The sequence below is a fragment of the Bison bison genome, unplaced genomic scaffold (genome assembly GCF_000754665.1).
Source record: "Bison bison bison isolate TAMUID 2011002044 unplaced genomic scaffold, Bison_UMD1.0 scf7180017864367, whole genome shotgun sequence".
Classification (NCBI taxonomy): Eukaryota; Metazoa; Chordata; class Mammalia; order Artiodactyla; family Bovidae; genus Bison; species Bison bison.
The window spans coordinates 1,114,185-1,126,561 of record NW_011494939.1 but is presented as its reverse complement, the minus strand read 5'-3'; the positions used below and the strand labels follow the sequence as shown (position 1 = coordinate 1,126,561).

Here is a 12,377-nt window from a genome sequence, read left to right as displayed (position 1 = left end):
GTATCAGGATAATATAAGAAAAAATATTTGTAACAAAAAATATCCTTCTAGTTCTTTAGCAGTTCTACAGAGATATAATGAATTTTATGTGTCCAATGAAGAGATTTTCTTCTGTAAAGCTACACAGTTGTGTGACTCGTTTACAACATAATTTTAGAATAGTTCCATCACCTCAAAAAGAAACTGTATGCTCTTTAACAGTCACTTCTCATAATATCCACAGCCCCAAGCAACTACTACTTTACTTTCTGTCTGTATAAATTAGCTTTTCCTGGTCATTCCATATTAGAGTAAGTGATTCCACATTATGTGGAATTTTGCATCTGATTTCCTCCATTTGGCATAAGGCTTTTGGGGTTTATCAAAACCCAACTGATATTTTGACTTGTATCAGTTATTTTGTGTCAAATAGTATTAAGACTTCATTTTATGGATACAGCACACTGTGTACACCCATTCATCCAACAATGCGCCTTTGGACTATATCCACCTTTCAGTTAATATGGATAATGCTGCTACGAACGTTTGCATTTAAGTATTTGTGTGGACATAGGTTTCAGTTCTCTTGTACTGATACCTAGGAGTGAACTGTTTGGATTATAAGGTGAATTTATATTTAATCTATTAAGAAACTGTCAAACTATTTTTCAAAGCTGCTGTACTATTTTATGTTCTCTCCCAGAAATAGATATGGAGGTTTCAGTTTCTCTATATCCTCATCACACTTGCTATTGTCTGTCTTTATAATACAGCTATCCTGTAAGTGTGAAGCAGAGTGCTGAGTCTTTAATGTGCTCCCTTAGTAGACCATGGATTTCCCAGGTGGCTCAGTCATAAAGAAACCATCTGCCAATGCAGGAGACTCAGGAGACACAGGTTTGATGCCTGGGTCGGGAAGAGCCTCTGGAGAAAGAAATGGTAACCCACTCCAGTATTCTTGCCTGGGAAATCCAATGGACAAAGGAGCCTGGGAGGCTACAGTCCATGGGGTCACAAAGAGTTGGATATAACTGAGCACGTATAATAGACCACATACACATGTTCCTCGCTGCTGGAAGGTTTAAGCACATCCTTTATGACTACACTGTAAGCGCTTGGAAGCTTGCGCTGCTTTCCTTTGGGCACTGCATGCCCTTTTCTTCCTTTTGCCAATTCTGCTATGTATCCTTTTGGCATAATAAATCTTAGCTATGGGTACCATTACACGCTGAATCTTGTGAATCCTTTTTAGTAAATAACTGGACCTATTTCCAGTAGTCATGTATGGATGTGAGAGTTGGACTGTGAAGAAGGCTGAGTGCCGAAGAATTGACGCTTTTGAACTGTGGTGTTGGAGAAGACTCTTGAGAGTCCCTTGGACTGCAAGGAGATCCAGCCAGACCATTCTGAAGGAGATCAGCCCTGGGTGTTCTTTGGAAGGAATGATGCTAAAGCTGAAACTCCAGTACTTTGGCCACCTCATGCGAACAGTTGACTCATTGGAAAAGACTCTGATGCTGGGAGGGATTGGGGGCAGGAGGAAAAGGGGATGACAGAGGATGAGATGGCTGGATGGCATCACCGACTCAATGGACGTTGAGTCTGAGTGAACTCCAGGAGTTGGTAATGGACAGGGAGGCCTGGCGTGCTGCGATGCATGGGGTCGCAAAGAGTCGGACACGACTGAGCGACTGAACTGAACTGAAGAGTGACAGTGGACATTTGCTTTTTAAGACCACAAAGCTTGCCCCTTCCCTAGTGCATGGTATCCCTTATTCAGTAACTCCAAAAATCTAGGAAACTTTTTTTTAAACTTTTGAAAGTTTAAATTCTTAGAACCATTTGTCCTGGATATCTCAGACAGCCACCTCAGGATCTCTGCCATCAGTGTTAAAATTTAAAACCTCTTCATTTCTCATTTGGACTCACCTCCCTAACTGATCTTCCTGTATCTCTCTCCAATCACGCCTATGTATTACTGTTAGAATAATCTTTCCATTTGGCATATATGAGCGTTTCACATCTCTGTTTAAAAATTCCTTTAGGGTAATATTTCAGTTACCTGCTTGATATACTCCTGGCATTCCAAGCCCTTTTATGATTGCTCTCTGCCTGCCTTTCCTGCAACCGGCCCTAATGCACCTACTGTTATAGCCATACTTAACTGATGACATTTCCAAACATGTAAGTTTCTCCCACAATACCATCTCTTCATACATGCTGGTTGCTCTGCTTTACCCAGACTTGTCAGGCAGGCTAATTCTTATTCCGTGATCAAGATTCAGCACAGTTACCTGCTTTGTGAAAACTATCTCCGACCCCCATAGAGTTAAATATCTCTCCTCTGTAACTCCACTGCTTATCAAACACAGTTATATACACAAATCTACCTTCTATACCTATAAGTTTCTTAGAAAAAGAAACATGTTTTACGCATCTTTGTATTCTCAGTGCCTGGAACATCAGTTCATGGAATAAAAACAAGAAGATAGCTGATATTCAACTTATAAGCAGCCACTGCTTTATATCTGAAATATACTATACATACTCTACATTTACAATCAAATCCATAGGAAAAACTATCGTACCCATCCCATTTTTCAGTGGTGAAATGGCCTCTGTGTTCTCCCTCGGAACCCGCAGGGCATTAGTATCTATGTAATAGGTGGGACCGCCTTGTTTGCCTTTATCACCATCGATTTCCATCAGTGTGCTTCCATCATCTCTTTCTACCACCATACCAATAGCCGTAGGGAAATCCACCTGGAAGAGTCAAAAACATGATTTGCAAGTTTTACATACTCTTATCGAGGAGTCATTCCCACCAACTAATGTCTTTTACCATATTTGAGTCAGACTTTCTGCGTGAATTTAACTCTGCATGAATGGCTCCTGTATATCTGATTAACTCTAACATTACACTGACCTTGGGACAGTCTTCACCAGCATAACCAGCTCTCACAGTATAGGATCCAATGTCAAAAACAAGGGCTCCAACTTCATCTGGAAAGATGAAAAGATATCTAACATTAACAACTTACAAGTACCATATGAAAATTAAGGAGTACTTAATGTGCTTATATTCATGTTACTACTACTTTGAACCTAGTTTTAAATAGCCTTAAAGACTTATTTAATTAAAATATAGCAAGTCAAATATAGTGTATTAGTAGAGGTTCAATCAGCAAAGAGCCGATATGCTAAAATTAGGTAATTTAAGGAGAGTTTTTCTCCAAGCCAGGCTTCAGGAATACGTGAACTGTGAACTTCCAGATGTTCAAGCTGGTTTTAGAAAAGGCAGAGGAACCAGAGATCAAATTGCCAACATCCACTGGATCATGGAAAAAGCAAGAGAGTTCCAAAAAAACATCTATTTCTGCTTTATTGACTATGACAAAGCCTTTGACTGTGTGGATCACAATAAACTGTGGACAATTGTGAAAGAGATGGGAATACCAGACCACCTGACCTGCCTCTTGAGAAAACTATATGCAGGTCAGGAAACAAGAGTTAGAACTGGACATGGAACAACAGACTGGTTCCAAATAGGAAAAGGAGTACGTCCAGACTGTATATTGTCACCCTGCTTATTTAACTTCTATGCAGAGTACATTATGAGAAACGCTGGGCTGGAAGAAGCATAGGCTGAAATCAAGATTGCCAGGAGAAATATCAATAACCTCAGATATGCAGATGACACCACCCTTATGGCAGAAAGTGAAGAGGAACTAAAAAGCCTCTTGATGAAAGTGAAAGTGGAGAGTGAAAAAGTTGGCTTAAAGCTCAACATTCAGAAAATGAAGATCATGGCATCCAGTCCCATCACTCCATGGGAAATAGATGGGGAAACAGTGGAAACAGTGTCAGACTTTATTTTCTGGGCTCCAAAATCACTGCAGATGGTAATTGCAGCCATGATATTAAAAGACGCTTATTCCCTGGAAGGAAAGTTATGACCAACCTAGATAGCATATTCAAAAGCAGAGACATTACTTTGCCAACTAAGGCCCGTCTAGTCAAGGCTATGGTTTTTCCAGTGGTCATGTATGGATGTGAGAGTTGGACTGTGAAGAAAGCTGAGTGCCGAAGAATTGACTCTTTTGAACTGTGGTGTTGGAGAAGACTTTTGAGAGTCCCTTGGACTGCAAGGAGATCCAACCAGTCTATTCTAAAGGAGATCACCCCTGGGTGTTTTTTGGAAGGAATGATGCTAAAGCTGAAACTCCAGTACTTTGGCCACCTCATGCGAAGAGTTGACTCATTGGAAAAGACTCTGATGCTGGGAGGAATTGGGGGCAGGAGGAAAAGGAGATGACAGAGGATGAGATGGCTGGATGGCATCACCGACTCGATGGAGGTGAGTCTGAGTGAACTCCGGGAGTTGGTGATAGACAGGGAGGCCTGGCGTGCTGCAATTCATGGGGTCACAAAGAGTTGGACACGACTGAGCGACTGAACTGAACTGAACTAAAGGAGAGTTTACTTATTATAGGGTCTACTTACAAAGATACAAGAACAATACAGGAAAACCAGAAAGGACAGTATGATATTCTAGGACGAGTGATAACAGAAATCTGTTGCCACACTTAGAACTGAAGAAACACAAGGGAAGAACTGTTACTAGTACCGGGAGAGAGACCTGTGTTGGGAGGGTACCTGACAGGAGCTGCGATCTTCAGTTGAGGATGGAGTCAGCCTAACACATCTGCCAACCTCTCCCCACTGGCTAGGGTGATCATATCATTTCTCATCCAAACAGAGCTACTTCTAAACGTGATAAAAGCCGCTGTAAATAATCAAACCAGGACAAGAGGCACAAAGCAGGAAGCCCCATGACTGTGTGTGTGCTTAGCTGCTCAGTCATGTCCGCCTCTGTGCAACACCATGGACTGTAGCCCACCAGGCCTCTCTGTACCACGGGCCAAACCAAAGGTTAATAGTCCACAGATAGTCTACCAGGGTCAACCTTTAAGGGACAGAGCGGGCAGACATAGGAGTAAAGTGGATCTGGAAGGGCCAAGGAGAGGTATCCAGTACACAGAGGTACACCATTTTTTTCATACATTAAACAACATTATATTTCATGGAATTTGGGAAGAAACTTAGCAAAACCCCAAGAAAAATAAGGAACCAGAGGTAAGGTATAATGTTATAAGGTATAACGTGGGCCAGGTAAAAATCATTAAAATGAAGGTACCAAAGTTTACACATTTCACAGATTTGTAGGAGATAAAAGTTTAATGCTGAGAGAGAAAGCTGTCTTTTTTTTCATATTCAAATTCAGAGAAAAGCCTCTAAGTATACTTTAAAAATGTGTGTGCATACATGCGTGCTCAATCACTTCAGTCATGTTTGATTCTCTGCAACCCTATGGATTGGAACCGGTCAGGCTCCTCTGTCTATGGGATTCTCCAGGCCAGAATACAGGAGTAGGTTGCCATTTCCTTCTCCAGGGAATCTTCCCCACCCAGGGATCCAATCTCCTGCACTGCAGGTGGGTTCTATACCACTAAGCCACCAGAGAAGCGCCATACTTTAAAAATACTTCACTCAAAACAGCACACTTCCTAAAAGAAAGCACTTGGGTTTTCTAGGTATTGATTTTTGAAAGAAGCAATTTTTCAATGAATTATTAAAAATAAATATTGCTTAGCTCGATTAAATTGACAAGGTCAAGTCTGGTAAGACCAAGTATTGTCAAAGAAGTAGAAAAAAAGAAGCTCTTACATATTCGCCAGCAAAAGTTATAAACTGATACAAACACTCTGGGGAATTAAGTCATATCTACTAAAGTTGAAAATGTGCATACATAGCAATTACACTTATTATCTTCTCTAGAGAAACTCTCTCATGTATATCACGAGCAGACATGTACAGGAACCCTCACTAGCTATATATGTGATCTCAGGTGACTTACTAACCTCTCTGCCTCAGTTTCCTCATACGTAAAATGTGTGCTAACAGTTCCTATCTCAGTGGATGCTCGAGTATGGAAGCACTTAGGACAATGCCTGGTACCTAATAAGCACATAAGTGTACTGGGATAATAATTATCATCACACTGCTTGCCGCAGGAAAAGGTAGATTAAACAGTCTCTCAGCAGGGAAGTAAACTACAGCTTATTCATACAGTGAAATATTTACTATTGCTAGACAGCAGTTAAAAGTGAATAGTCCAGATCTGCATGTATCAACATGGATAAATCTCAAAAGAATTACTTTAAAAACCTAGTTACTATGCACACATATTTTAATACTATTTAATTCATTATGGATTCATACACATTTAATGAAAGTATAAAAATATGTATAGGGTTGGGGAATATTACATCCCAACTTCAGCTTACTGGTTACCTCTAAGGAAGCAGAGAGGAGGAATCTATACCAACAACATCTTATTTCATAAAATATCTGAGACAAATATGACAAAATATTACATTTATTTAATCTCAGCAGTGAATACAGAAGTATCACATACAAACTTACATAAATTTTATTTTTAATATTAAGTATTCAAAAACTAAAATAATAAGTTTTAAAATAAAGATTATTACACTGCAATGATCACAGTTGAGAGATGGTTTCTTTACAGCACAGTAACCTCATTTTTGTTGAAATAAAATGAAGAGGCACTTATGTTTATTTCTAATTTGAAAGCAATCTTCTGCATTTGTTACATTTCCCAAAGTAATCAACTTTTCTCTACATAATCTCTGATTCAAATTATTTTGTCTTAAAGAAAAGGCCCTTAAAAGCAGTACACTGGAATTATTTTCACCACAGCATGTAAACTTAAGTATAAAGTAGGTAAAGCAGTATTCCAATGAACATGAATTGGTAAACTCTAAGACTTTAATTAACCAGAATACTCTTGGGTAAAGAAATATCCTAATTAAATGAATTAATCGCTTGGTTAACCAAAACTTTCTACTCCTGCTCTCAAGGATTAACCTTTTACCTTGCACCAGGGCTTTTAACCTTTTCTGTGTCATGGACCCTTGGACAATGAGAGAGGCTGAACTGTTTCATCCTAAAATTCATATGCTTAAGTCCTGCTGTTGTTCAGTCATATGGGCTGCAGCATGCCAGGCTTCCCTGTCCTTCACTATCTCCCAGGTTTGCTCAAACTCATGTCCTTCGAGTCGGTGATGCCATCCAATCATCTCATCCTCTGTCACCCCCTTCTCCTCCTGCCTTCAAGCTTTCCCAGCATCAAGGTCTTTTCCAATGAGTCAGCTCTTCACATCAGGTGGTCAAAGTATTGGAGTTTCAGCTTCAGCATCAGTCCTTCCAATGAACATTCAGGATGGATTTCCTCTAGGATGGACTGATTTGATCTCCTTGCTGTCCAAGGGACTCTCAAGAGTCTTCAACTCCACAATATGAAAGCATCAATTCTTTGGTGCTCAGTCTTATTCATCAAAGATCCAACTCTCACATCCGTACATGACTACTGGAAAAACCATAGTTTTGACTATACGGACCTTTGTCAGCCAAGTGATGTCTCTGTTTTTTAATATGCTATCTAGGTTTGTCACAGCTTTTCTTCGAAGAAGCAAGCATCTTTTAATGTTGTGGGTGCAGTCAACATCTGCAGTGATTTTGGAGTCTTAACCCCAAGTAACTGAATGTTTGGAGATAAGGTATTTAAAGAGATGACTAAGTTAAAATGAGATCATTAGGGTAGACTCTAATCCAGTATGACTAATATCTTCACAAGAAGAAGAAACCTGGACACGTATATGTACAGAGGGAGGACCATGCGAAGACGCCAGGAATGGCCACTGTAAGCCAAGGAGAAAGGTCGACAAGGAAAATAACCCTGGCAACACCTGATCTCAGACTTGTACCCAAAAAAACTGTGAAAAAATTAATTTTTGTTGTTTAAGTCACTCATTCTTTGTTATGGCAGCAAACTAATACACACAGCTCAGGACACTTATGTCTTCTTAGAATGTTCTCAGATAGACTATTAAAAAAAAAAAAGATGAATATAGATAGTTATAACCATCGACTCCTTAGGGAGGGCAAGGACCCCCTATCAGGAGCCCCTCCTCTAACTCGGCCTTTGTAATCTGCTCCACTCCTACAGCCTCAACTTCTACCTAGTGATGCTTCCAATCTCAAATTTACCCCTCAAGCCCTCACACCTTCATCTAATCCATATCTCAAACTTCTTACTGTACATTACTTCCATCTGATGTCCCTTGGGTCCCTCAAATTCAACATGCCTGAAGTATTGTCTCCTTTCCCCCACCCTGCCTAATCTAATCTCAGCAGTGCTTATCACAATTAGTGGTCCCAGTCATCAGAGGCAACAACTTTCCTGAACACCTTCTTATTTCATATCCCTCATCCAATTCCAGAGAAGGCAATGGCACCCCACTCCAGTACTCTTGCCTGGAAAATCCCATGGATGGAGGAGCCTGGTAGGCTGTAGTCCATGGGGTTGCTAAGAGTCAGACACGACTGAGCAACTTCCCTTTCACTTTTCACTTTCATGCATTGGAGAAGGAAATGGCAACCCACTCCAGTGTTCTTGCCTTGAGAATCCAGGGACAGGGGAGCCTGGTGGGCTGCCGTCTATGGGGTCGCACAGAGTCGGACACAACTAAAGCAACACAGCAGCAGCAGCATCCAATTCTGCCAATGATTTCTGCTAAACATTTTTCAAATCCCTTCTTCTTTAATGCCATTGCCACTGCCTGAGTCAAGTTCTTATTGCAACTGGGAATTACCATAATTCCCTATGGTACTGTGCTTCCATCTTTACCTTCTGGATCCACCTTTCCTTTCAAAACTGTAACTCTGAACATTTTGGTACATAAACCCTTCAATGAAAAGAAAGGGGAGAATCATGCAGTGCTTTATCATCATCTGCAAGATAAAATTCAAATCATTCCACCCAAGTGATATACAAGACCTAGCATAATCTGGCAGCAGTCTCTCCTCCCACTTTATATACCTGCATTACTGAAGATTATGTTGTCTCCTAAACACACCATTTACTCCTCATATGCTGTCCCTCTCTATTCCTCTTTCATCATCCTCATAACCTCCCTTGTAAGGTCCCTTGACTCCTCCACATTAAGAACTTTCTACTCTGTGTTATCTTTGTACCTGCTATATACTGTCATTACTGAACATACTCCACTGAATTAGTCAATATCCTTTATCATCAATAAAAGACTTTTAAAGTACCACTAAGAAAAAAAACATGCTGCCAATTAAACTCTGCCATGCCACCAATATTATTCCAACTTCAGCTCTTTAAATGTATGCGGGGTGGGGTGGTTGTACAACTAAAACTACATGAAATACAGTGTCTGTTTATTTGACTGACTTACCTATAAGACTTCGAGCTTCTTGAAGACAGAAGCTATACTCTGCATACAACAAGCACTCAAAAAATTTTTGTGAAAAGAAAAATCTAACAAGTCAGTTATACCTGTCTTTAGGGAAAGGAGTACATCAAGGCTGTATATTATCACCCTGCTTATTTAACTTATATGCAGAGTACATCATGAGAAATGCTGGGCTGGATGAAGCACAAGCTAGAATCAAGATTCCAGGCAGAAATATCAATAACCTCAGATATGCAGATGACACCACCCTTATGGCAGAAAGTGAAAAACTAAAGAGACTCTTGAAAGTGAAAGAGGAGAGTGAAAAAGTTGGCTTAAAACTCAACATTCGGAAAACTAAGATCATGGCATCTGGTCCCATCACTTCATGGCAAATAGATGGAGAAACAGTGGAAACAGTGACACACTTCATTTTTTTTTGGCTCCAAAATCACTGCAGATAGTGTCTGTAGCCATGAAATTAAAAGATGCTTATTCCTTGGAAGAAAAGTTATGACCAACCTAGACAGCATATTAAAAAGCAGAGACATTATTTTGCCAACAAAGTATGGTTTTTCACATCACTTCCATGGATGTGAGAGCTGAACTATAAAGAAGGCTGAGCGCCAAAGAACTGATGCTTTTGAACTGTGGTGTTGGAGAAGACTTTTGTGAGTCCATTGGACTGAAAGGAGATCCAACCAGTCCATCCTAAAGAAAATCTGTCCTGAATGTTCACTGGAAGGACTGATGCTGAAGCTGAAACTCCAATACTTTGACCACCTGATGCGAAGAACTGACTCATTGGAAAAGACCCTGATGCTGCGAAAGATCGAAGGAAGGAGGAGAAGGGGACGACAGAGGATGAGATGATCGGATGGCATCACTGACTCGATGGACATGAGTTTGAGCAAGCTCCGGAAGTTGGTGATGGATAGGGAAGCCTGGTGTGCTGCATTCCATGGGATGGCAAAGAGTCGGACATGACTGAGCAACTGAACTTAACTGAATTAGTGTGGTAAACTGGACATAGTAGAATTTTAATTTGAGGAAGACTCTCTTGATTCTTGGAAATTTTCCATATGTTCATTTTCCAGTAAGTCTATTTCCTGTAGTTCTATTAAGTCTATCAGTTATGTCTATTCTGTAATCCTGTATAGGTCTGTTGTTCTGTTAAAAACTAAGGCTTCCTTCACGGTTCAGTGGTAAAGAATCTGCCTGCCAATGCAGAAGACTTGGGTTTGATCCTTGGGTCAGGAAGATCCCCTAGAGAAGGAAATGGCAATCCATTCCAGTACTCTTGCCTGGAAAAATCCCATGGACAGAGAAACCTGGTGGGCTACAGTCCATGGAGTCACAAAGAAATGGACACGACTGAGCACACACACATTTTACTCCTGAGTAAATGGCTTCCAAGTTTAGGGGTGAAGTGATATTTCTGAGAAAACATGGAGCAATGAGGGCCATTTGCTAACCTGGTCTTAAAAACATTCCAACACGATACTGGAAGCTAATGACTGCGAGGAGGTGAGGTTGTTTTACTTTTTTGTTTGGACAAGGGTGCCCCAATTCACAGGGAAGATGATTTTGAGAAATTTTTAAGATTAGAGATGGGGAGGGGGGCGGTGGAGTGATAAAGCAATGAAGTATCAAAGATGGACCTGTAGTATACCTGTTTATTTCTGTCAAGGAAAGGAGACTGAAGCAGAGGAGTACCATATAAGACAGACGCAGGAGCAATGAGTAGGCCCAGAAACCAATTATGGCAAGTATGAAAATCTGGATGAACTCTGCATTATATCTAAAGCTGAGTGTTAGATCTGATCAGAAATAAACACTGGAATAAGAGAGCTACCAATTTTAAAAATTAAACTACAAACATTCATTTTATAAGCAAGTTTAAGTTAAAAATACAGTTTGCTAAGTTAATTACACACAAAATGTGGGTGGGAGGTTTCGTTGCCTTTCACAGTAAACCTTTTGGAAAATGTGACCCACTATAAATACTGGTCATACAGTAGTAGCTCAAACACAAAATCATACACTTATTTTTGTCAGTTTTAAATACTTTATATGTGAAACAGGCTTTAAGATATACTCCTCTACATGAACAAAGGGACGTTTATTCTGAATATCTAAATCATACATGAATATGCTATGGTTATATACTTGAAAAATGACTTAAAATTTTTTTAATGAGAAAAGGTTTTACTGAAATGCCATTTCTTTATCCCAGAAGTTCCTGCTGCCCATTTGCTAGAAAGTTAAAGATGATGCTGTGAAAGTGCTGCACTCAATATGCCAGCAAATTTGGAAAACTCAGCAGTGGCCACAGGACTGGAAAAGGTCAGTTTTCATTCCAATCCCAGAGAAAGGCAATGCCAAAGAATGCTCAAACTACCACACAATTGCACTCATCTCACACATTGGTAAAGTAATGCTCAAAATTCTCCAAGCCAGGCTTCAGCAATATGTGAACCGTGAACTTCCAGATGCTCAAGCTGGTTTTAGAAAAGGCAGAGGAACCAGAGATCAAATTGCCAACATCCACTGGATCATGGAAAAAGCAAGAGAGTTCCAGAAAAACATCTATTTCTGCTTTATTGACTATGACAAAGCCTTTGACTGTGTGGATCACAATAAACTGTGGAAAATTCTGAAAGAGATGGGAATACCAGACCACCTGATCTGCCTCTTGAGAAATGTGTATGCAGGTCAGGAAGCAACAGTTAGAACTGGACATGGAACAACAGACTGGTTCCAAATAGGAAAAGGAGTTCGTCAAGGCTGTATATTGTCACCCTGTTTATTTAACTTATATGCAGAGTACATCATGAGAAACACTGGACTGGAAGAAACACAAGCTGAAATCAAGATTGCCGGGAGATAATATCAATAACCTCAGATATGCAGATGACACCACCCTTATGGCAGAAAGTGAAGAGAACTAAAAAGCCTCTTGATGAAAGTGAAAGTGGAGAGTGAAAAAGTTGGCTTAAAGCTCAACATTCAGAAAATGAAGATCATGGCATCCGGTCCCACCACTTCATGGGA

General features: G+C 40.2%; 1 protein-coding gene across 1 annotated transcript in view; it reads right to left on the bottom strand.

Annotated features, from left to right (window-relative positions):
- The window catches only part of ACTL6A (actin-like 6A), a 31,665-nt gene that overhangs the window by 16,428 nt on the left and 2,860 nt on the right, over positions 1–12,377 (bottom strand). The window contains exons 2-3 of the mRNA XM_010855620.1: positions 2,906–2,982; positions 2,568–2,742 (exon numbers count right to left, since the gene is read on the bottom strand). Of these exons, the coding sequence (XP_010853922.1) occupies positions 2,568–2,742; positions 2,906–2,982 (252 nt within the window). The remainder of the gene's footprint in view (positions 1–2,567; positions 2,743–2,905; positions 2,983–12,377) is intronic.